This window comes from Dendrobates tinctorius, unplaced genomic scaffold (assembly GCF_039654945.1).
Source record: "Dendrobates tinctorius isolate UK_male_01 unplaced genomic scaffold, ASM3965494v1 ptg000014l, whole genome shotgun sequence".
Classification (NCBI taxonomy): domain Eukaryota; kingdom Metazoa; phylum Chordata; class Amphibia; order Anura; family Dendrobatidae; genus Dendrobates; species Dendrobates tinctorius.
In genome coordinates, this window is record NW_027361682.1 from 3,119,000 (window position 1) to 3,140,118 (window position 21,119).

Here is a 21,119-nt window from a genome sequence, read left to right on the forward strand (position 1 = left end):
GTCTCTTATGTTCCTTCCATCCATTCCCTGGTCACGAAGTAGGAAGTTAATCACCAAGGACGCTGACATGCAGAGAGAATTTCCAGTTTGAGTTATGCATAAGCCTCTAGTATCTGGCGTGCGTTCCAGGATGTACTGCACTTTTGGAGCCAAACCTGCGACTCCGACTCCTCAATTTCCCTTACTCCGACTCCACGACTCCGACTCCCACATATATTGCTTATATTTAAGTGAAACATTTATTGTAGTACAATGTGAACATCAGACATTTAATCATTTTTATGATACAATAATCAAGATATTTAGATAGAACATATTTACTTTGTACCCTTGTCTGTAGAGGAGGAGCTTCACTGGTGCTGGAGTGCCGCACTGACTTATCTCAGCTAAGACAAAGCCTAGATCCTCAGGCTACATTCACGCAATGGGCGTAGCCAGGATCAAACCTAGGGGGGGGGGCAGAACCTCATACTGTTCCGCAGAACCTCATACTGAACACGTCAGCTGCTGCAGAACCTCATACTGTACACCCCTACACTTGAAAATAAGGCCTGCACCTTAAGAAGATGTGATGAATGCAGTCTATTTATTCCAACTATCAATTGATGTGTTACTGAAGCCGAGCAATGCCTGTCCTGGGCGTCCTTTTGGGCAGCTGTGAGGTGTACCTGACTGGTGCTAAAAAAAATAGGAGTGTTAGTCTGTGTGCTACCCGGCTTTCATTCTTTTTGGTACAGATAAGATATGGATAGACAGATATGGATAAATGGATAGCTAGAGCAGATTTCTAATCTGCTTTTGCTATTGAAAACATTATCTATGAGCTCAAAAACCTTTCAGGTGATGTGCTTTTTTAAAAAGCTGATCTGCTTTTGCAGCTGAAAAACGTATCCTCAAAAAACGCAGCAAAAACGCTGTGTGAATGTAGCCTTAGATCAGGAATAGAACAGCTATTTATAGGACACTAGCTGAAGATCCCGGTGCTGCCCGGGCATAGTAACTAACTATGGTTAGTTATAACAAATTATAATGATTATATATACCGTATATACTTGTGTATAAGCTGACCCCCCCTAATTTTGCCACAAAAAAACTGGGTAAACTTATTGACTCGCGTATAAGCCTAGGGTTAAATGGTGGTCCAAGAAGATGCTCCATAGATACCCCCCCATATCCTGCTGCACAAGGGTTAATGCTGGCCCAAGAAGATGCTCCATAAATACCCCCCCATATGCTGCTGCACAAGGGTTAATGTTGCCCCATAAGATGCTCCATAAATACCACCGATATGCTGCTGCACAAGGGTTAAGGCTGCCTCATAAGATGCTCCATAAATACCCCCCATATGCTGCTGCACAAGGGTTAATGCTGCCCCATAAATACCCCCCATAGGCTTCTCCACAAGGGTTATTGCTGCCCCATAAGATGCTCCATAAATACCCCCATAATATTCTGCTGCACAAGGGTTAATGGTGCCCCATAAATACCCCCCATAGGCTGCTGCACAAGGATTAATGCTGTCCCATAAGATGCTCAATAAATACCCCCCATATGCTGCTCCACAAGGGTTAATGCTGCCCCATACAATGCTCCATAAATACCCCTTTTTTGCTGCTGCTGCAATAAAAAAAATGACATACTCACCTCTCCGTTGCTGGGGGCCAGGTACCGGTGTCCTGAGCCCCTGGCAGTGGTGATATTCACCTGTCCCCGTTCCAAGTCATCCACCGCTCTGTCTCCCGGATCTCTACATTGACAGCAGAGGGCGTGCACTGACTACGTCATCGCGCCCTCTGCCGTCACAGCAGGAGGACCCGGAGACACAGCGGTGCACGGCTTGGAATGGGGACAGGTGAATATTACTCTGCCCCCGTCATACTCACCCTTCCTAGCGCAAGTTCTTCTCTGCAGCGGCAGCCCCTGCTTTTCCCTCTGCCATCTGCTTCCTGCATTCAGCTGGTCACTTGGTACTGCTCATTAAACTCATAAATATGCGCATATTCATGAGTTTAATGAGCGGTACCATGTGACCGCTGAATGCAGGAAGCAGATGGTAGAGGGAGACGCAGGGGCTGCAGAGAAGTGCCCAAAAAAAGGGCTGAAAATCTCCGCTTATACACGAGTATATACGATGTATGTGTGTGTGTGTGTATGTGTATATATATCTCTCTCTCTGAGTGCAGAGCCCCGCCCACTCCGCATAGCCACAATCACTATAATATCCCACATCATCCCTTCAGCCAGAGCCACCGGACTACTACCTCTATTATCCCACATCATCCCGTCAAAGTCACTGGACTACTACCCCCAATATCCCACATCATCCCGTCTGCCAGAGGCACCGGACAACTACCACTAATATCCCCCATCATCCCGTCACAGCCACCAGACAACTACCCCTAATATCCCACATCATCCCGTCAGCCAGAGCCACCGGACTACTACCCCTAATATCCCACATCATCCCATAAGCCAGAGCCACCGGACTACTTCCCCCAATATCCCACATCATCCCGTCAGCCAGAGCCACCGGACTACTACCCCTAATATCCCACATCATTCCGTCAGCCAGAGCCACCGGACTACCACCCATAATATCCCACATCATTCCGTCAGCCAGAGCCACCGGTCTACCACCCATAATATCCCACATCATCCCATCAGCCTGGGGTCAGAACCAGAGCACTGAGTGGAACGGTCCTAACTTCCATACTGGGGATCCCTTTAAGGGAGGCCTGGCGTCAGAACCAGAACCAGAACGCTGAGTGAGTTTGCCCTGACTTCCATACCAATGATCCCTTTAATAGAAGCCTGGGGTGAGAACAGAGCACTGAGGGATTTACCCTAACTTCCATACCAGAGATCCCTTTAAGAGGGGCCTTGGGTCAGAACAAGAGCACTGAGTGGATTTGCCCTAACTTGCATACTGGGGATCCCTTTAAGAGAGCCTGGGATCAGAACCAGAGCGCTGAGTGGATTTGCCCTGACTTGCATACCAATGATCCCTTTAAGAGAGGCCTGGAGTCAGAATCAGAGCGCTGAGTGGATTTGCCCTGACTTGCTTACCAATGATCCCTTTAAGAGAGGCCTGGGGTCAGAACCAGAGCGCTGAGTGGATTTGCCCTGACTTGCATACCAATGATCCCTTTAAGAGAGACCTGGGGTCAGAATCAGAGCGCTGAGGGATTTGCCCTAACTTCCATACAGAAGATCCCTTTAAGAGAGCCTGGGGTCAGTGCCAGAGCATTTGAAGGCAATTGCCCTGACTTCCATACCGGAGATCATTTTAAGAAAAGGCCTGGGATCAGAACCAGAGTGCTGAGGGATTTGCTCTGACTTCCATACCAATGATCCCTTTAGGCCTGTGTCACACATCAGTTTTTCACCATCAGTCAAATTCCGCCAAAATTTGAAAATGGCGGATCCGCTTTTCATCTTGCGGATCCGCCATTTTTTCCCATTGAGATACATTAGTGGCAGATTTTGGCGGATGGTCGTCCGTTATGTCCGCTATTCGGCGGATTCTGTCTGAGGTGGACGGAGCTTACAACGTTTTTTGGCGCCGTCAAAATGGCGGACAAAGGCAGATCTGCCGTTGTCCGCCATGCGGTAGAATGGGCGCCTATGGGCGGCGGATCTGCCGGGATCCGCTATTTTGCGGAATCCGCTAAATCGCACTGAGCATGCTCAGAAAAAAAGATCCTTTTCCAGACAGCCCCAAAACTATATAAAGGGTGGGCTAATTAATCATTGGGCCCAGACATCCGGCACCAGCCAGACTGAAGACAGAGCCAGAGCCAGCCAGCACCTGCCCAGCAGAAAGACCCCCAGCTGAGAGAGAGAGCCTGCCAGCCTGCCATACCCCAGCTGCAAGACCCCTGGAGCAAGAGGCCTGCCATCAGCTGCCCAGCACCAAGCCAGGACGGAGAGGCCTGCTACCAAGCCACCAAAGCCTGCAATTGTGCGAGTATTAAAACTTTGTGTGGGGCATGTCTGTGTGTGTCTGTGGCTTGTCTGCCTGTGTGTGTGTGGCCTGTGTGTTTGTGTGTGTGTGGTCTGCCTTCCTGCATGTATGTTCGTGGCCTCCCAGTGTTGCATGTTTGTGTGTGTGTATTTTTATTACTGTACTGTAATTTTATTTCAATATTTGCAATTGTGCTGAACTATTTGTGTGGGGCATGTCTGTGTGTTTGTGGCTTGTCTGCCTGTGTTTGTGTGGCTTGTCTGTGTGTTTCTGAGTGTGTGTGTGTGTGTGGTCTGCCTTCCTGCATGTATGTTCGTGGCCTCCCAGTGTTGCATGTCTGTGTGTGTGTATTTTTATTTAATTGTTTTTCTGTTGCATGTGTACTGAATGTTATTATAATATTTGCAATTGTGTTGTGTATTGTATGTGGTGTTTCTCTTGTATATCACTTTTTTTTTCATTTATTATGGTATTTAAAATAAAGAGCAGAGTAGCTCCTACTTGTGTAAAAAAAATAAATAAATAAACTAAAAAATTTTTTTTTAATAAAAACTGTTTTTAAAAACTCTCTGTAGTATCATTTTAAAACCAGGTAAACACATGGGTATACTCTCTGTGAGCGTTTCAGGGAATTACACACATGCAAACACTTGGGTATACTATCGGTGAGAGTTTCAGGGTATTACACATGTGCAAACACTTTGGTATAGTCTCGGTGAGAGTTTCAGGGAATTACACACATGCAAACACTTGGGTATACTCTCGGTGAGAGTTTCAGGGAATTACACACATGCAAACACTAGGGTATACTCTCGGTGAGAGATTTTCATGGAATTCACACACATGCAAACACAAAGTGTGGGTATACTCAGGAATTACACACCTGCAATCAGTGTGGTTACACTCTCAGTGAGAGTTTTTCAGGGAATTAACATGTGCAAACACAAAGTGTGGATATACTCAGGAATTGCACACCTGCAATCAGTGTGGTTACACTCTCAGTGAGAGTTTTTCAGGGAATTAACACGTGCAAACACAAAGTGTGGATATACTCAGGAATTACATACCTGCAATCAGTGTGGTTACACTCTCAGTGAGAGTTTTTCAGGGAATTAACACGTGCAAACAAAGTGTGGGTATACTCAGGAATTACACACCTGCAATCACAGTGTGGTTACACTCTGAGTGAGAGATTTTCAGGGAATTTAAACACATTAATAGCAATGAAGGTTTTTTTTATGTTGTTAAAATTCTCTTTCCTTGCAGATCCTTTGAGGAAGAACCCGTCAGGCCGCAGCAGAACCGTCAGGCCGCAGCAGAACCGCCAGGCCGCAGCAGAACCGCCATACAACCTTGTTCTCAGTAAGTATAAAGACCTGAAAGCTTTTAATATCCTTTATATAGTAGCTGAACAAGTGTCTTTATACTTGCAGATCCGTTCAGGAAGGACCATACAGGCCGCAGCAGAACCTCCAGGTCACAGCAGAACCGCCAGGCCGCAACAGAACCGCCAGGCCGCAGCAGAATCCCCATACAACCTTGTTCTCAGTAAGTATAAAGGCCTGAAAGCTTTTAATATCCTTTGTATAGTAGCTTAACAAGTGTCTTTATACTTGCAGATCCTTTCAGGAAGGACCCGCCAGGCCACAGCAGAGTAGACCCGCAAGCCAGGCCGCAGGAATGTCTTCTTCTGAAAGCTCCCCCTCACATCATCAGCGAACTGAGGTAAATAATGTTTTTTTTTTTTTTTTAAATCTTAATTTTTTTTACGTGTATTTTAACTTTTTTTTTTTTTTTAAACCTATATGCATGTATTATGTTTTCACAGGAAGCTGAAGCTGAGGAGCTTCCAGGAGGAGACATGCAGGGTGGAGAAATACAAGGAGGAGGCGCGCAGAGTGTAAGTTTAGCACATACATACATACATACATACATAATACATCCAACACAAACATTAATCACAGCAAACACAATAACTACGCATCCATCCAACCCAATTTTTTTTTTTTTTTTTTTTTACAGTCTTCACAATCTGGTGCCCTCACTAGAGTGACTCCCAGGACATCCCAGCGTTGTCGAGGTGCTGCCTCTGGTGGTCGGCGAACGGTAAGTAACCCTTTATTTGGGTGATTGATTAATGAACCTCATGTGTTTGAATTGAATGTAATAATTTTTTTTTTGTTTTTTATTTTTTTTCTTCTCAGGTTTCACAGCGTGCTCCCCAGAGAGCATTGGAAGAGGCTCTGATAATAGATGTGGATGACCTCATCCAGGCAGTGCAACCACGGGAGCCGCTGTGGAACATGGCAAACCGATACCACGCCAACCAACCAACCACCCGACGGCTCTGGGATGAGGTGTGTTTTAAGGTTGTTGAAAACTGGGAGGAGCTCGATGCGAGGGCCAGGGATTTTGTGCGTAAGTATTCCAATTTCAGTAACTTATATTCCAGCATGTGAAGTGTTGAATACTAACCACTTTGTTTTTTTCCTTCACAGGTGACAGGGTTATCACACGGTGGCGGTCGCTCAGGGATCGCTTCAAGAGGGACTTCAACAAGGAGATGCAGGCCCCGAGTGGATCGGGAGGACGCAGGAGCACCCAGTATAAAAATTACAGAGCCCTGGTGTTCCTCCAGTCGACGATGGTGAGCAGAAGGTAAATATTCCACACACCATTTCTGTAGTACAAATGTTTACATGTTTAACCAACTTTTTTTTTCTGCAAAGTTAAATTAAATTTCAATATATTAAATTTTTTTTCTGTTTTTTTTAGCACCGTCTGCAGCACTCGGGAGCCTGCATCTGAGTTGCTTCCCTCTGGAGGGATCCCTTGTAAGACCGCCCCCGGTGACCACATCGAGGTATCCGACCCCTCTCTACCTTCCCTCTTGTCTCGTCCCTCTTTCCCCTCCACCAGCACTGGAGCAGCAGGGCAGACTTCATCACATGAAGCTGCTGGTGACGACTTACAGTACCCTTTACCCCACCCCTCTGACACTGCCGCAACATCTCGACCAACTTTTGGTTCTGGCCGGCAGTGTCTGAGAGGTCAGGAAAGGATGACCTTGTCTGACTGTTTGAGTCTGAACTCATCCGTCCAGCAGGATTTCCACACTTATGGACAACAGTTATCTTCTGGGTTGACCATGATCAATCAAAGTATCATGGAACTCAGAAGATACATGGAACGGATGAATTTAGAGTCAAAACAGACGCCGAGACATATTTTTTTTCAATCAGTTGTCCGGCAAATGGAAGGTTTAAGTACTCACCAGCAGATGCGTGTGATGCAAGCCTGTCACAATGCTCTAGTGGAGGTACTCTCAGAAGCATCCCATCCTCCCCCTGTCCATCCTCCCCCTGTCCATCCTCCCACCACCATCCATCATGCAACCATCCCTCCTCCTACCACTCCCTCTCCTTTCTCTAGTTCCCCATTCCATTCTTCCCAGTACCTTCCTTCCCCATTGCATTATACCCCAATGCCCTCACCATACCCACCCCCACACACACCTTCAATGTTCCCACAAACCTCGTCTGTCCATCCACTCCTGTCCCAACCTCATGTTTTCAACCCCCCTTCCACTTCTGATCCTCACCAACTCCCTTCCCAGTCCTCCACCCCCCCCCCTCGATGTGGTCAACCCTGTTAACCCCTCCGATAGTATCTCCACCCAACAGTATCAGCATTTGTGATTTAATAAAAAATGTTTGTTCTAAAAAAAATTCAAAAAAAAAAAAATTCTAGCAAAAACCATAAAAAAAAGTTTTCAAATATATAACTGAAAAATTTCACAAATAAACAAGGTTTTTTTTTTAAAGAACTTTATTGTGTAGTTTCTTTTTTTGTTCTTTATTTCTTGGTAAAGGTTCAAAGTACACCGGTGGTGTACAAGGTAAAAAAAAAAACACAACACTTGGTAACATTTCAAAAGTACACCGGTGGTGTACAAGGTAAAAAAAAAACAAAACACGACACTTGGTACCATTTCAAAAGTACACCGGTGGTGTACAAACACTTGGTAACATTTCAAATGTAAAAAAAAACACTTATTACCCACAATTGGTATAAAAAAAAATAAAAAAAAAAAATTATACCATGTCATCTTGCCAGTCAAGTTTTCCCTCTGGTGTCAGAAAATCTGCAAATGTGTCCCTCATTCTTGCCACTGACCCAGTACTCCCGAACAGTTGGCTGCTGATAATCCCACAAGGTGGTTTCAGAAAGATTTTCTTCCATGGAAAAAGGTTCCTTTGAAAGTACAAAGTTGTGCAGGATGACACATGCCTTCACCACCTCATCCACAGTCTCTGTTTTCAATTTTATGGCCGTTAACAGCACTCTCCATTTGGCAGTTAAAATCCCAAAAGCACACTCCACCACTCTTCGCGCTCTGGTCAATCGATAGTTAAAAAAAATTTTGCGGTGTCAATCCACGACTACCATATGGCTTGAGAAGGTGTTTGGACAGCTGAAATGCGCCGTCGCCAACGCACATAAATGGCATTGGTGGGCCTGTTGTTCCAGGGAGTGGTCTTGGAGGTGGGAAGTCAAAATTGTCTCCATACAAACGACGGCCCATTGCGGACATCTTGAAGACCTGAGAATCGTTTGAACGCCCATACGCACCAATGTCCACAGCAATAAATTTGCTGTTGGCATCTGCAATGGCCATAAGTACAATGGAGAAGAATTTCTTGTAGTTGTAAAATTCAGATTCAGATCCGATGGGTTTCACAATCCTGATATGCTTCCCATCTACAGCACCAACGCAATTTGGAAAATGGCAGATTTGTTGAAAGTTGTCGGCAATCTCCAGCCACCTCTCCTGTGTTGGCTGTGGGATGTATTCCTCCTGTAGACAATTCCACAATGCCCGGCAGGTCTGTTGTACAATTCCAGATATAGTTGAAAGCCCAAAGCGGAACTGGTAATGGATGGAGGTGAATGATTCTCCAGTTGCCAGGAAACTTGTAAAAAAGGGAAAAAAGTAAAATTAATACAAACTACAAGCCATAACATAACAAAAGTCTGCAGAATCTGAAACCTTTTAAAAAAAATAGATAACTTACCGAAGGCTCACCATCAAACGCTCCGCCGGTGAAATAGAAAACCGCATGTAGGTGTCCCTTCTCCGGATTTGTGCTCCAACACGCTCCACCAATATCTCGAACAAGTCCTGCCTCATGCGCACATAGTTAAAGAACTTGTCCGGGTTATCCCTCAATTCCAGGTATAGTGTAGAAAACACGCCAAAGGTAAATCTGTGCATTTATCGGATGAATCCACTGCCGTCATCTCAGACGCAGGATTTGCAGTCTTCTTTTCTCCCTCTGGAGAGCAATAATTGGCAGCCGATTGCAGTGAAGATCAAAGTCCACACAGAAGCTGTTAATACTCGCAATAACTCCTTCCATCGCTGCCACTAGCTCTAAAACCTTTCAAAGATTTTGTATTACAACACCCTAGATATAGTTTTCCCTAGTTTCCATTATCCAATCACATTTGGGAGCATTTTCCAAGAGCCAATCATATTTGGGAGCATCCCTTTTTGGAGGTTTTGGAAAACGGATCCGCCAGAAAACGGATCCAACGGATGGAAAAAACGGATGCAAGTGGATGAAATGGATGCGCTTTTTGACGGATCCGTACAAAAATCCGTATAGCGGATCCGTCAAAAAACGGATCCGTACCATCAGCTGGCATCCGTTTTTACACATTTTTAGCGGATCCGCCATTTTCACTTTTTGGCGGATTTTGACTGATTTGAAAAAACTGATATGTGAAACAGGCCTTAAGAGGGAAGATGTGCCTATGGGGTGGAGGATGTGTGATGGGTATATGGGAACGGGAGGGGGATTCATCTGTCATGTCCTCTCTGCTCCTTTCAGGTGGGCAGACAATGGCTGAGAGCTTATGTTCCCGGGATGCTAGATTTCTCCCACCATGTCAGTGTCTGCTGAGGTGTTGTCAAGTGGGAAAACTTGCTCATAGCAACCAATCACAACTCACCTTTTAACCAGCTCTGGTGAAATGAAAGATGCTTCGTGATTGGTTGGTGACACACACGCGCACACACACATTCAGTTTTATATATAGAGATTTCATAACTTTCCCAAATTCTTATGAAAAAATATTCAGCACATTCTGCATTGAACTGCTGTACAAAATTTATTATATATTTTAGGAGTCGAAGTCGGTCCATTTTAAACTGACTCCGACTCCACCAAAATGAGCACCGACTCCACAGCCCAGTTTGGAACGTGAAGTAAAGTGTGCCAAAAATCACCTGGTTAAAGGGTTAGGCATTCCTGATGAGACAGGTGAGAAGAATACTATTTGTGGTACTTCTGGGGGGGCTGAGTAACCAATGCAGCAAAACAGCCAGCAATGGAAGGACTATCACTTGCCTTTCTGATACCTCTACTGAATCTCTACGACAAGGTAGTGGTAGTTGAGCGTTAAATTACTCTTAACATAAGATGCACCAAACCATAAGACGCACCTAGGTTTTAGAGGAGGAAATTAGAAAACAATTGAAGCAAAAAATGTGGTAAATTCTGTACTAATATGTCCCCAGTCCAGGTATACATGGCCTCCTCATCATCATCCTGGAATACATGGTCCCCTCATCTTCCCTTCCTGGTATGCATGGCCCCCAACCCCATCTTTGTATACATGGCCCCTATGAGAAAAACTCAAAAAACAATATAATCCCTTCCACTTACCTTCCCTGCGCTCCCTCGCAGTGTTCTCTTCTGATGCCAGCAGCTGATTTATGCTTGTAAGCAGCACATGGCAGTGACGTAATGCGCTGTTTACAAGCCGAAGACAGCTGCCGGAATACTAAATGCTCCCCACACCCGGGACTATGTGCGTGTGGAGCAGTAATATTCATCTTTAATAGCAGACACACTGTTAGCCGCAGCCGCCGGTTTTCTGCAGCTGCTGGGTGATCACGTGTGCCCGCTACTAAAGAGTGAATATTCATGCTGCTCCACACGCCCATAGTCCCTCCCACCGCTCGATGCCACCTTGAGTGCATAGAGGTGGGAGGAACTATGGGAGTGTGGAGCAGTGAATATTCATTTTTCTTTAGCAGCAGGCACAGGGGTCAGCCGCAGCAGCTGTCCTGCCTCCTGGGACCCGCTCGTCCGCCGCTCCCCCATCTCCCTATCCACAGCAGGTACATCCAGACTATAAGACGCCCCCCCATTTTCCTACAAATTTTTGGAGGCAAAGAGTGTGTCTCATAGTCCGAAAAATACAGTACTTGTTTCCATCTAGCATCTACAGCTGGTTATACATCACTTTACATACAAGTGCAGTTTTGGACAAGTCAGCTTGACTCATTTGGATATGACAGCTTTATCTGTTCTTTGCCAACCGCTGTTGGTTCATATATATCCAATTATTAGTGAGCATTTTCTGGCCTACACTCTTAATGGGGATAGTATTTCCATATATAACCACTGCTGACCCATGTGAATGTGTGTCCATGAGTATAATTGAATTTGTGAGTATTTGGTAGTAGCTTTCTCTGACCCATAGATGATATTGACTAATGTTACAATTCCATGTTATTTTATCTACTTATTGTTGTCAGTGTTGCAGATAGCACCCAGTACTGTCTGTTTATCTAGTAAGATAGTTTTTGAGGAACTAGAATTCTACTACCCTCTTTTTTGTCTGTTTTGGTCCCATATTTTAAGCGTATTTAATAAAAATTGCTTTTAATAATTATCACATACCCGCTGTATCATTGCTGATAGGAAAGCGAGGAGACTTCGGGAAAATCATTGTCTCTATTGTGGCAAGTCGGACCACTCTTTCATTAATTGTCCTTCGCGACTCCGTAAAACAGTGGCAGTGGTAGCGGATCTTAACTTTTCTGATGAAGAATCAGTCTTGTCTGAATGGATTACAGTATTCTCTGGAAGCGCTGGTTCAATTTCTTCTATTGCATCCAGCATGGAAAAAAGCAAACAAGGATTCTCATTGCTTCATTCCGATCAGGTTTCAATAGATTTCCACACCTGCCACGGTTGATTCAGGAGCAAATGGAAATTTTATGTATTTCTTTTGCTAAAAAACATGGGATTAAAAATTCAAGACTTTCATCTATTCTTAAGGAGACTGCTAATGGATCTCTACTGAGCTCTGGACCAGCTAAACAAGAGGCTGAACCCATGGAGATAGTTATGGAATCTAATCACACCATAAGATTGGGTGGTTGGGTTGTCAATACGAACAGTCCAGCATGCCCCTGCTTCTGATTGGGCAGCTGATCTGTCGTTGTCGTCGTTGACAATACTTGATGGCCCCGCATGCCCCTGATATAAGGCGGCTGAGCGGTCACTCACTGCATCCCTAGGACACAGTGAGAGGTTGAATCGTGACACCAATTGATGAAAAAATGTTATAATGCTTATTCCTGTAGCACCTGTGTAAAACTCCCTGCACATCACCAATGGGATTATTTCAGTCTCTGTCAATTCCGTCTCGCCCTGCTGCAATTCTATATTTATTGTAAGTTGGCCGCCAGACAAGTCCTTGAGGGGAGATATGTGTCATCGCGGCTATTAGCTGCGGTGATGTGAGTTCGGAAGTATGCTCCAGCACATATAATGCCGAGAGGATTGTTTGGGCCACTCCAGGGCCGGGTTTTACAAGCAGTTGTAAGAGATGGGTGGGAATGACCGCTCACATATCCTCACCCCAGGGGTGTGTTTTGCTGAACAAAATGGAGGCCAGTTGCTTAATTCAGTGTCTGTGGCTGGAAGTGTCGAGTAGCGATGGGCGAGTATACTCGTTGCTCGGATGCCCTCCGAGTATTTGGGCATGTTCGTAAATTTAGTTTGTGTCGACGCAGCTGCATGATTTATGGCTGCTGGACAGGCTGAATACATACGGGGATTCCCTAACAAACAGGCAATCCTCACATGTATTCAGGCTGGCTAGCAGCCATAAATCATGCAGCTACTTCGAAACAAACTAATTCTCCGAGCACGCCAAAATACTCAGAGACCACCCGAGCAACGAGCATACTCGCTAAGAATATAGGAACTGCAGAAGCACTACCATCATTGGTGCCAGCAATCTGGACAGTAGTAGTACATCCAAAAGCATGCCACAATTGGCTCCCTTTGCCTCACGTGAGTTTGAGTCAATGTTCTGCACAGTCCCCAGCCACCATAGCAGTTAATCTTTTACACTGTGGACATTTAAATTCATCAATAACATTTCAGTTTCCCCTAAGCCATAGCACTCCGGGTCTAAAGAATATGTATCACAACTTCTTTCAGTTGATTTATTAGATAAGATGAACAGTCATCATTTGTTCTTAGATGAGATGGCACCAAAAGAGATGTAGGTCACAATTCAAGCACTTGTCTGTGTTGATGGCTCTGTCAGCCATGTTATAAGGGTACCAGTAGTATCAACTGAGGGGCTGTGGCACTTTGCATCCGGTGGGTGATGCCGTGAACAAGAAAGAAAGTAGCCGCGATTCAACCAAAATATCTTTATTTGGGAAGTTGTGCTTCCTCAGTCAGTTTTGTTACAGGTAAGGTCACAACTGATGTTGCCGGAGGAGGCTCAATAACATTTGAAAGCATTGGTCATGGCTTTACTGGTGGTAAGTTGTTTTGCAATGTGAATGCTTAGGAGGAATAAAAACAATGGAAATACAGGCAAGAAAAGACTAGGAACTAAAGCTCTTCATAAACACATGAACCATGATCACCTACTCATTTCGGAAGAGCAATCTGGCAAGCTATACGAGCAAGCCATCCTACATGTTCTTTGCAAACTTGTATTTTTGGTAGCCAGGGTGTATTCCCAAGTAGTAACTGGTTGGTGTCCTCATTTGAATCCTCCACATCTACTGTTTTTTTTTCTACTACTTCCTCTAATGCTGTCTACCTGTCAGGCATCTGTCCTTGATTGTGTGACAATGAAAAAGTGTACACTCCCAGTCATCCACTTGTGCCAAACTCAGCTCCAACAGCAACTTGACCAGGTTGGAGAAATCACTGACGTACCATTTGGTGACCTCCACAGAATTTCGAGAGATGGTGGTGTGTTCTTAGTCTGTTCTCACATGGGTAGGATTACATGGGCTCTTTCTTTCTCTTCGCATTAAGCTTAAATATGCTGTTCACGATAGATCAGCAACTACGGTCATGTACAGTACAATGTTTTTCATGACTTACTGGGTAAAGGTTTTGAACAGCAGCAATGCAGCCTTACAACCAGAACCTATGTTAAAAGCAAAATAAGCAAATACCGTGTAGTAAGTAAAGAGTAATAGTACATGGAAATAACATGGCGTACTTGGATGACATGATTTTGATCAAAAAGGTGTAAAAGCCATCTTCTCACGACAGTGTTTACCCATTCAGGATGGTCCCTAATTTTTGTAATTCACTGTTTAAACACCTGTCTGGGGGAAACTATATAGATACAATGTAAAGTCCAAAATGGGGGAACCACAAACCTATATGTACAATGTGCAAAAAAAACAAAGCAAAACCAAAAAAATAGCCAGAACCAATGTTGGTATAAGTGCGATATGTAGGTGCACATTCCATATGCCACACTTGGAGAGCCAATTTATGAATAACTTGGAGATGATAAGTTATTTTTATTATAATATGAACGTCTCTCCCAAAAATGATGTAAACAGCCACCCACCACCCTGGTAGTTAGAAAATATTCAGCCATTGGCATAGGTGAGCACTTAAATCATAATGTTATGTAAATTACCTTCATCTACTTGTAGTGACAATCTGATGAAGCTTTAGGTTCAATTTATGCAGAAATATTACAAATTTTGAAGGACTCACAAACGTTCAAACACCAGTGTAAGGCTAAGTGATTTACAAAAGAACAAAGCACTGGCAACTATGCTTGCAGACGACACTGTTGCAAATAGTTAATTAGATACTGCAGTGCTCCCATATTTCTATGTTCAGCCAATGTTTATTTGACTTGCATGACAATGTACACCAATGTGCTTTGCTCTGTATTAGTGCTTGAACCTTTCCGAGAATTGTATGAAAAGCATCTGTAATCAGTTTTGAGTCTTCTCTGAACATAAACCGTATTTTATGGATTATAAGACGCACTTTTTCCCCTCAAATTTGGGGGGGAAATGTGGGTGCATTTTATGCATATATAACTTACTGGTACCGTTGCTGCAGGCTGGGATGAGGGGGGTTCGGTGCTGCTGGGGGCTCTGCCGAGATTTTGTGAAAGGCCAGAGCCCCCCACAGTTCTGCGGTTTCCTGTGCTGTGGACTCTGGGAAAATGGACGCCGGGGCGGCGGCGCATGCGCAAATGGAGGTCTCAGGAGATGAGATTTCAGCGCTGCAGCACCGTAGACCACAGCAGCACCGCCAGACACACCCGCAGCACCACCAGGCACTCCAGCACGTAACACCTGCAGTGGCGCACTGCACATCAGACACCCCCTTATACCAGCCTGCGGCATCATCCCACTCCTGCCTTGGGACCCCGCTTCACCGAAGCCACCACCCCTGGTAAGCAATAAGACACATGGATTAAAAGAAGCACCACCATTTTATTTAAAAAAAAATTCCTATTGTACTCCTCAAAACTTGGGGTGCATCTAATAATCTGAAAAATACGGTAACTGGAAATTATTCATCACAAAGTGAAACATGAACCCTGCAGATGGCTTTAATAGAGAAGTGAACATTTAAAAGGACATAGCCTGGAGGTTTAGCTATGATCTATTAGTCCCTCTTCTGTAGTTTATTGTCTTAATCTGTCAATAATTGAATTGTATTACAGTTTGCATGGAAATGCTATAAAGTATATAATAAACAGTAATGTACGGTAATTTCAATGGAATGTTACTGAAAAATAGTAAAATAATTTGTATTCTTGGCAGATGACTGTACCAGGACCTCAGAGGGATGTGGGATAATCTCAGGTTTTGCAGGTGATAATGTTGGTATCTCACCAGATACTTGTGAAGACCATAACATTGTACCAGATACACCTCAAGACATTCTCGGAAAACATCTGTCATCTGAAGTTTTTCAACAGGTCCTTTTTTCTGCTTCATCAAAGAAAAATGTGCAAAACAAAAATCACAGAAGGACAGTTGAACATAAAATAGCTCACATAGGGGAGAAACCATTTTCTTGTTCAGAATGTGAGAAATGTTTTAATACAAAAACAAATTTTGTTAGACATCTGAGAATTCACACAGGGGAGAAGCCATTTTCATGTTCAGAATGTGGGAAATGTTTCAATACTAAATCAGAACTTGTAACACATCAGAGGTGTCACACAGGGGAGAAGCCATATTCATGTTCAGAATGTGGGAAATGTTTTACTATAAAACGTAACCTTGTTCTACATCAGAGAAGTCACACGGGGGAGAAGCCATTTTCATGTTCAGAATGTGGGAATTGCTTTAATCGAAAAGCAAATCTTGTTAGACATCTGAGGATTCATACAGGGGAGAAACCATTTTCATGTTCAGAATGTGGGAAATGTTTTACAGTAAAATATCACCTTGTTCACCACCAAAGAACTCACACAGGAATGAAGCCGTTTTCATGTGTCAAATGTGGAAAATGGTTTTCAGAGAAGCCATATACATGTTCAAATTGTGGGAAATGTTTTTTCGATAATTCAGCTATTAGAGATCGGAAAATTCAAACAGGGGAGAAGCCATTTTCGTGTTCAGAATGTGGGAAATGTTTTGCAGAGCAATCCAAACTTGTTCTACATCAGAGGAGTCACACAAGGGAGAAGCCATTTTCATGTTCAAATTGTGGGAAATGTTTTTCCAAAAATTTAGATCTTATTAGACACTGGAGAACTCACACGGGGGTGAAGCCCCCCATGTTGAAACTGAGGGAAATATTTTTGCAGTAATTCAGCTCTTATTAGACCTCGGATAACTCACACAGGTGAGAAACCATTTTTGTGTTCAACTTGTGGGAAATGCTTTAATCGAAAAAAAAAAAACCATACACATCTGAAAACACACAGGAAAGTAGCTATTTTTTCAGTTTTATAGTAATGTCTACAAAAGGAAAATAATTTAGAGTATAAATTATTTAGAAAATGTACACAATTATCATTGACCAATTGTTATTGAAAACTAATTGGTATTCAAATAATACACATGTAGACTTACCCTATGTTTTGGATTATAAGACGTATGCGCAGATTGAGTACTCGTCTCCCGAGATCTCAATCTAAGCAGGCACTGCCTGTGGCAGTCATTTTCTTGAAGCTCACCGCAGGGAAATCAATCAATAGTGTGGGGACGCCGCTCACGCCGACATTTTGTGAAAGGCCAGGGCCCGAAGCTTTTCATCACTGGGACACCTCATCCCCCTAGTCGAGGCCCGCGGCATCACCGCACTCCTGCCGCCGCCACCAGCTTCCTGCAGCAGCGGCTCTGCCTTCTTTAACCCTGCTTCCAACTCTGCCGCCACCCCCGATAAGCTACTGCAAAATTCGACTATAAGGAGCACAACCTTTTTATTAAAAACTTATTTTTTTGGTTCCCAAAATTTGCGGTGCATCTTATGGTCCGATGCATCTTGCAGTCTGCAAAATACTGTATATATGAATCATGTGTAAATATATTTTACATTTCTAGAATTGAAATAGGTTGTCCAGTAATGATTTTTACCATCTTATTTGACATCGACAATGGAGAGATTCTGCTATACATGATTAGGACAGTTGCTAAGATAAACATCTAATGCCCAGTTTGTTTTATTTAATAGGGTGACTTGATAATTTAATGTGACCCGAAATTATGGGGTCATTAAGTCTGAATTGGAAACTAATTCAAGCTACTCACTTCCAAACAAAACAATTATTTAGCTTGGTCATCAATAGAATAATTTACAAATTGTAAAGACAGAGAAGAGAGAAATGTATTTTACATACAAAAGCAGTGATGATTTTCCTTGTCCAACCAGTACCTTCAATGGTTTACACACAATAGGACACCCCCTGATGGTTCTCCACATAACATGATGCCCCCAAATCAATTCCCAGTAAACATTTTATCCATACTGTAACCTCCAGCATGCACAGTGTGATGCCCCCACAACATATTTCCCTACACAATATTAAGCCCACTCAGTCATACAGCACCCATCACACACATTATGATGCTCTCACAGTGCTCCAACTACCGTATGTGGCCCCTAAAATCTACCTAATACTGTATTATGCTCCAATATGTCCCCCAATTTAGTATGAGTCCACCACTGGGCGGTCCAACACAGTATAATGAGCCCACTGTGCCTCCCAATAGAATATAAGGCCACCACAGTGCTCCCCAATACAATTTGGTGTCCTTCCTCCCTTGTCAGAAAATGCAGACACGCAGACGCACTATTATATATATATATATATATATATACATATAAAAAAAATCACATAGCCTTCTTCCTATGATGTGCTGCTCCAGGCTGCGCTGTGTATGGGCTTGGGTTCTATGCAGGAGGCATGATAATTGTACCTGCATCGGCAAAACTGAGATGCACCTGATGAACGGTGGCGCAACAAGGTGATTGCTCCCTGTCCCTCAATTGTATGCAACTTTATGTGCCGAGGATGAAAATACTACTGGAATCGAGATGTTGGGCAGCGCTATTCGGCACTCGGCCTCCATTCCAACCCCTGGCTTTCATTTCCCATATTAGCCTTGAGTTCTGCCGAAATTGGCAATACACCACTGGATGAGATCCCGTTAAGAATCAAAGCGTTGTCTTGACAGTTGTCCTGATCATTTACAGTAGAGTTCCCAACGCCTGATATCCGATCATGTGCATCAGAGAGGTGTAGGATAACCCATTTATAACTTGCTCCCAATCATTACTAGACATGAGCTCTTAAAACTGATACCCTTGTGTTTTGGACTGTATTTTTTATTATTTACAGGTTAAAATCTTGCCTTTGAACCTATGGTATTGGGAAGAGCTGGTATTTGTATAAATAATGATGAAAACTTACATAGTACACAGTATGGTTGAGAGCTGTTAGCGGCATGAAAAATTCTTCCCCCTGTGAGCTGATATGATAGGTGCAAATTTTAATTGACAGCTTAGTATAAGATACGGTGTCCCAAAATTATTCTGTTTGTGCATTTTAAGCTTTTATTAGCAAGCTAAGAATGTTAGATACTTGGACAACTCCTTCCCAATCACTATAAAATAATAGCAGCTATACTCACCACTGATGCGAGAGCTGTTTGCGCTGTATCGTCACTGGCTCTTTCGGGGCTCGGTTGACTTTGTCACGTGATCCCTGCAGCCAATCAGTAGCCACTTCACTTTCCCTTCCTTTTTACATAACTGACATTCGAAGGTGGTGAGAGAGCAGCCGCAGCTCTAACTTACTCCGAATGTATGTGTCAGAGACACCGCACTGAACTTGCTCACTGAGCCAGTGCGCGTGTCCTGAGTAAAGCGAACAGTGCTCCAAGATACCTGTGGAGCGGGCAGCAACCGAATAGATGTGTACTTCAGACCCGCCGGACCTGAAGCACGTGACTGCTAGAGGCGTGGCTTAAACTCCACAGAGCTAGGAGCTGCAAGACAATTCCTAGCAGAGTAACTGCGAGACAAAGTTACCAAGGGGCATAGACAGTGAGAATAGTCAGGACGTAGCCAATGAGTCACACACAGAGATAGCTGCAAGGTACCAGAGGGGCGAGCAGAGAGTAGTCAGGTCACAGGCAATGAGTCATACACAGATAGTTGCAAGGTACAAGAGGGGCGAGCAGAGAGTAGTCAGGTCACAGGCAATGAGTCATACACAGATAATAACGCAGTACAAAATCAACAGGCAAACTCACAACGGGAAACAGGCGGGTCAGAACCATATAAACAAGCTATAGCAACAAACAGGCACACGGGGGTCAGCACACTAGGCCAAAGGCAAAAGTATAACTGGCAGGGATTGAAGCTACCCAGGGGTTTATGAAGCTCTCCCAGAACCAGAAAGAGGCCACAATCATTAACCCCAAGTGTGCAGGTCAAAACCTGCACAGAGCTCCAGACATTAACCCCTGGTGTGCAGCTCAAAAACCTGCACTGGGATCATGACAGTATGTTTTGCCCGAAGGAGGGGAGAGTGGAGCAGCCACGGATTTAGCTCTTGGGATCGCCAGTGCCAAGACCACTAGAATGACGACCGCACTAGAGGTGAGTGTAACTGGTACCATTTAACCCCTTTATTCCCAAGGTTGGTTTGCACATTAGCGGGCCAATTTTTACAATTCTGACCACTGTCCATTTATGAGGTCATAACTCTGGAACCCTTCCATGGATCCTTGTGATTCTGACATTGTTTTCTCGTGACATGTTGTACTTCATGCTAGTGGTAAAATTTCATTGATGTAACTTGTGCTTATCTGTGAATAAAACGGAAATTTGGCGAAAACTTTGAAAATTTTGCAATTTTCTAACTTTGAATTTTTATGCCATTAAAACACAGAGATATGGCACACAAAAAACTTAATAAGTAACATTTCCCACATGTTTACTTTACATCAGCACAATTTTGGAATCAAAATTGTTTTTTTGTTAGGAAGTGATAAGATTTAAAAGTTGACCAGTGATTTTTCATTTTTACAACACCATTTTATTTATAGGGACCACATCACATTTGAAGTCGCTTTGAGGGGTCTATATGATAGAAACTACCCAAAAGTGACTCGATTTTTAAAACTGCACCCCTCAAGATGCTCAAAACCACATTCAAGAAGTTTATTCACCCTTCAGGTGCTTCACAGGAATTTTTTGAATGTTTAAAAAAAAATGAACATTTAACTTTTTTTCACAAAAAAAATTACTTCAGGTCCAATTTTTTTTATTTTACCAAGGGTAACTTGAGAAATAGGACAAACTGCACAATAGCTTTTGCAGTCCAGAGTATGCTGATACCCCATATGTGGGGGGAACCATTGTTTCGGCACATGGCAGAGTTGAGAAGGGAAGGAGCGCCGTTTGACTTTTTCAATGCAAAATTGGCTGGAATTGAGATCGGACGCCATGTCACGTTTGGAGGGCCCCTAATGTGCCTAAACAGTGGAAACCCCCACAACTGACCCCATTTTGGAAACTACACCCCCCAAGGAACT

General features: G+C 43.7%; 1 protein-coding gene across 4 annotated transcripts in view; it reads left to right on the top strand.

Moving 5' to 3' along the window:
• LOC141073443 (uncharacterized) overlaps window positions 1-20,428 on the top strand; it is a 94,251-nt gene extending 73,823 nt beyond the window's left edge. For 3 of the 4 annotated variants that reach the window (XM_073560668.1, XM_073560685.1, XM_073560676.1), the window contains 8 exons: window positions 5,231-5,326; window positions 5,398-5,512; window positions 5,584-5,689; window positions 5,793-5,864; window positions 5,987-6,070; window positions 6,169-6,382; window positions 6,463-6,622; window positions 6,740-7,790. In XM_073560668.1, the coding sequence (XP_073416769.1) occupies window positions 5,231-5,326; window positions 5,398-5,512; window positions 5,584-5,689; window positions 5,793-5,864; window positions 5,987-6,070; window positions 6,169-6,382; window positions 6,463-6,622; window positions 6,740-7,619 (1,727 nt within the window). In that variant the 3' untranslated portion in view covers window positions 7,620-7,790. Of the gene's footprint in view, window positions 1-5,230; window positions 5,327-5,397; window positions 5,513-5,583; window positions 5,690-5,792; window positions 5,865-5,986; window positions 6,071-6,168; window positions 6,383-6,462; window positions 6,623-6,739; window positions 7,791-15,884 lie in introns of those variants that run through there. The other variant, XM_073560693.1, reaches the window with a different exon arrangement.
• The last annotated feature ends 691 nt before the right edge of the window (window positions 20,429-21,119 follow it).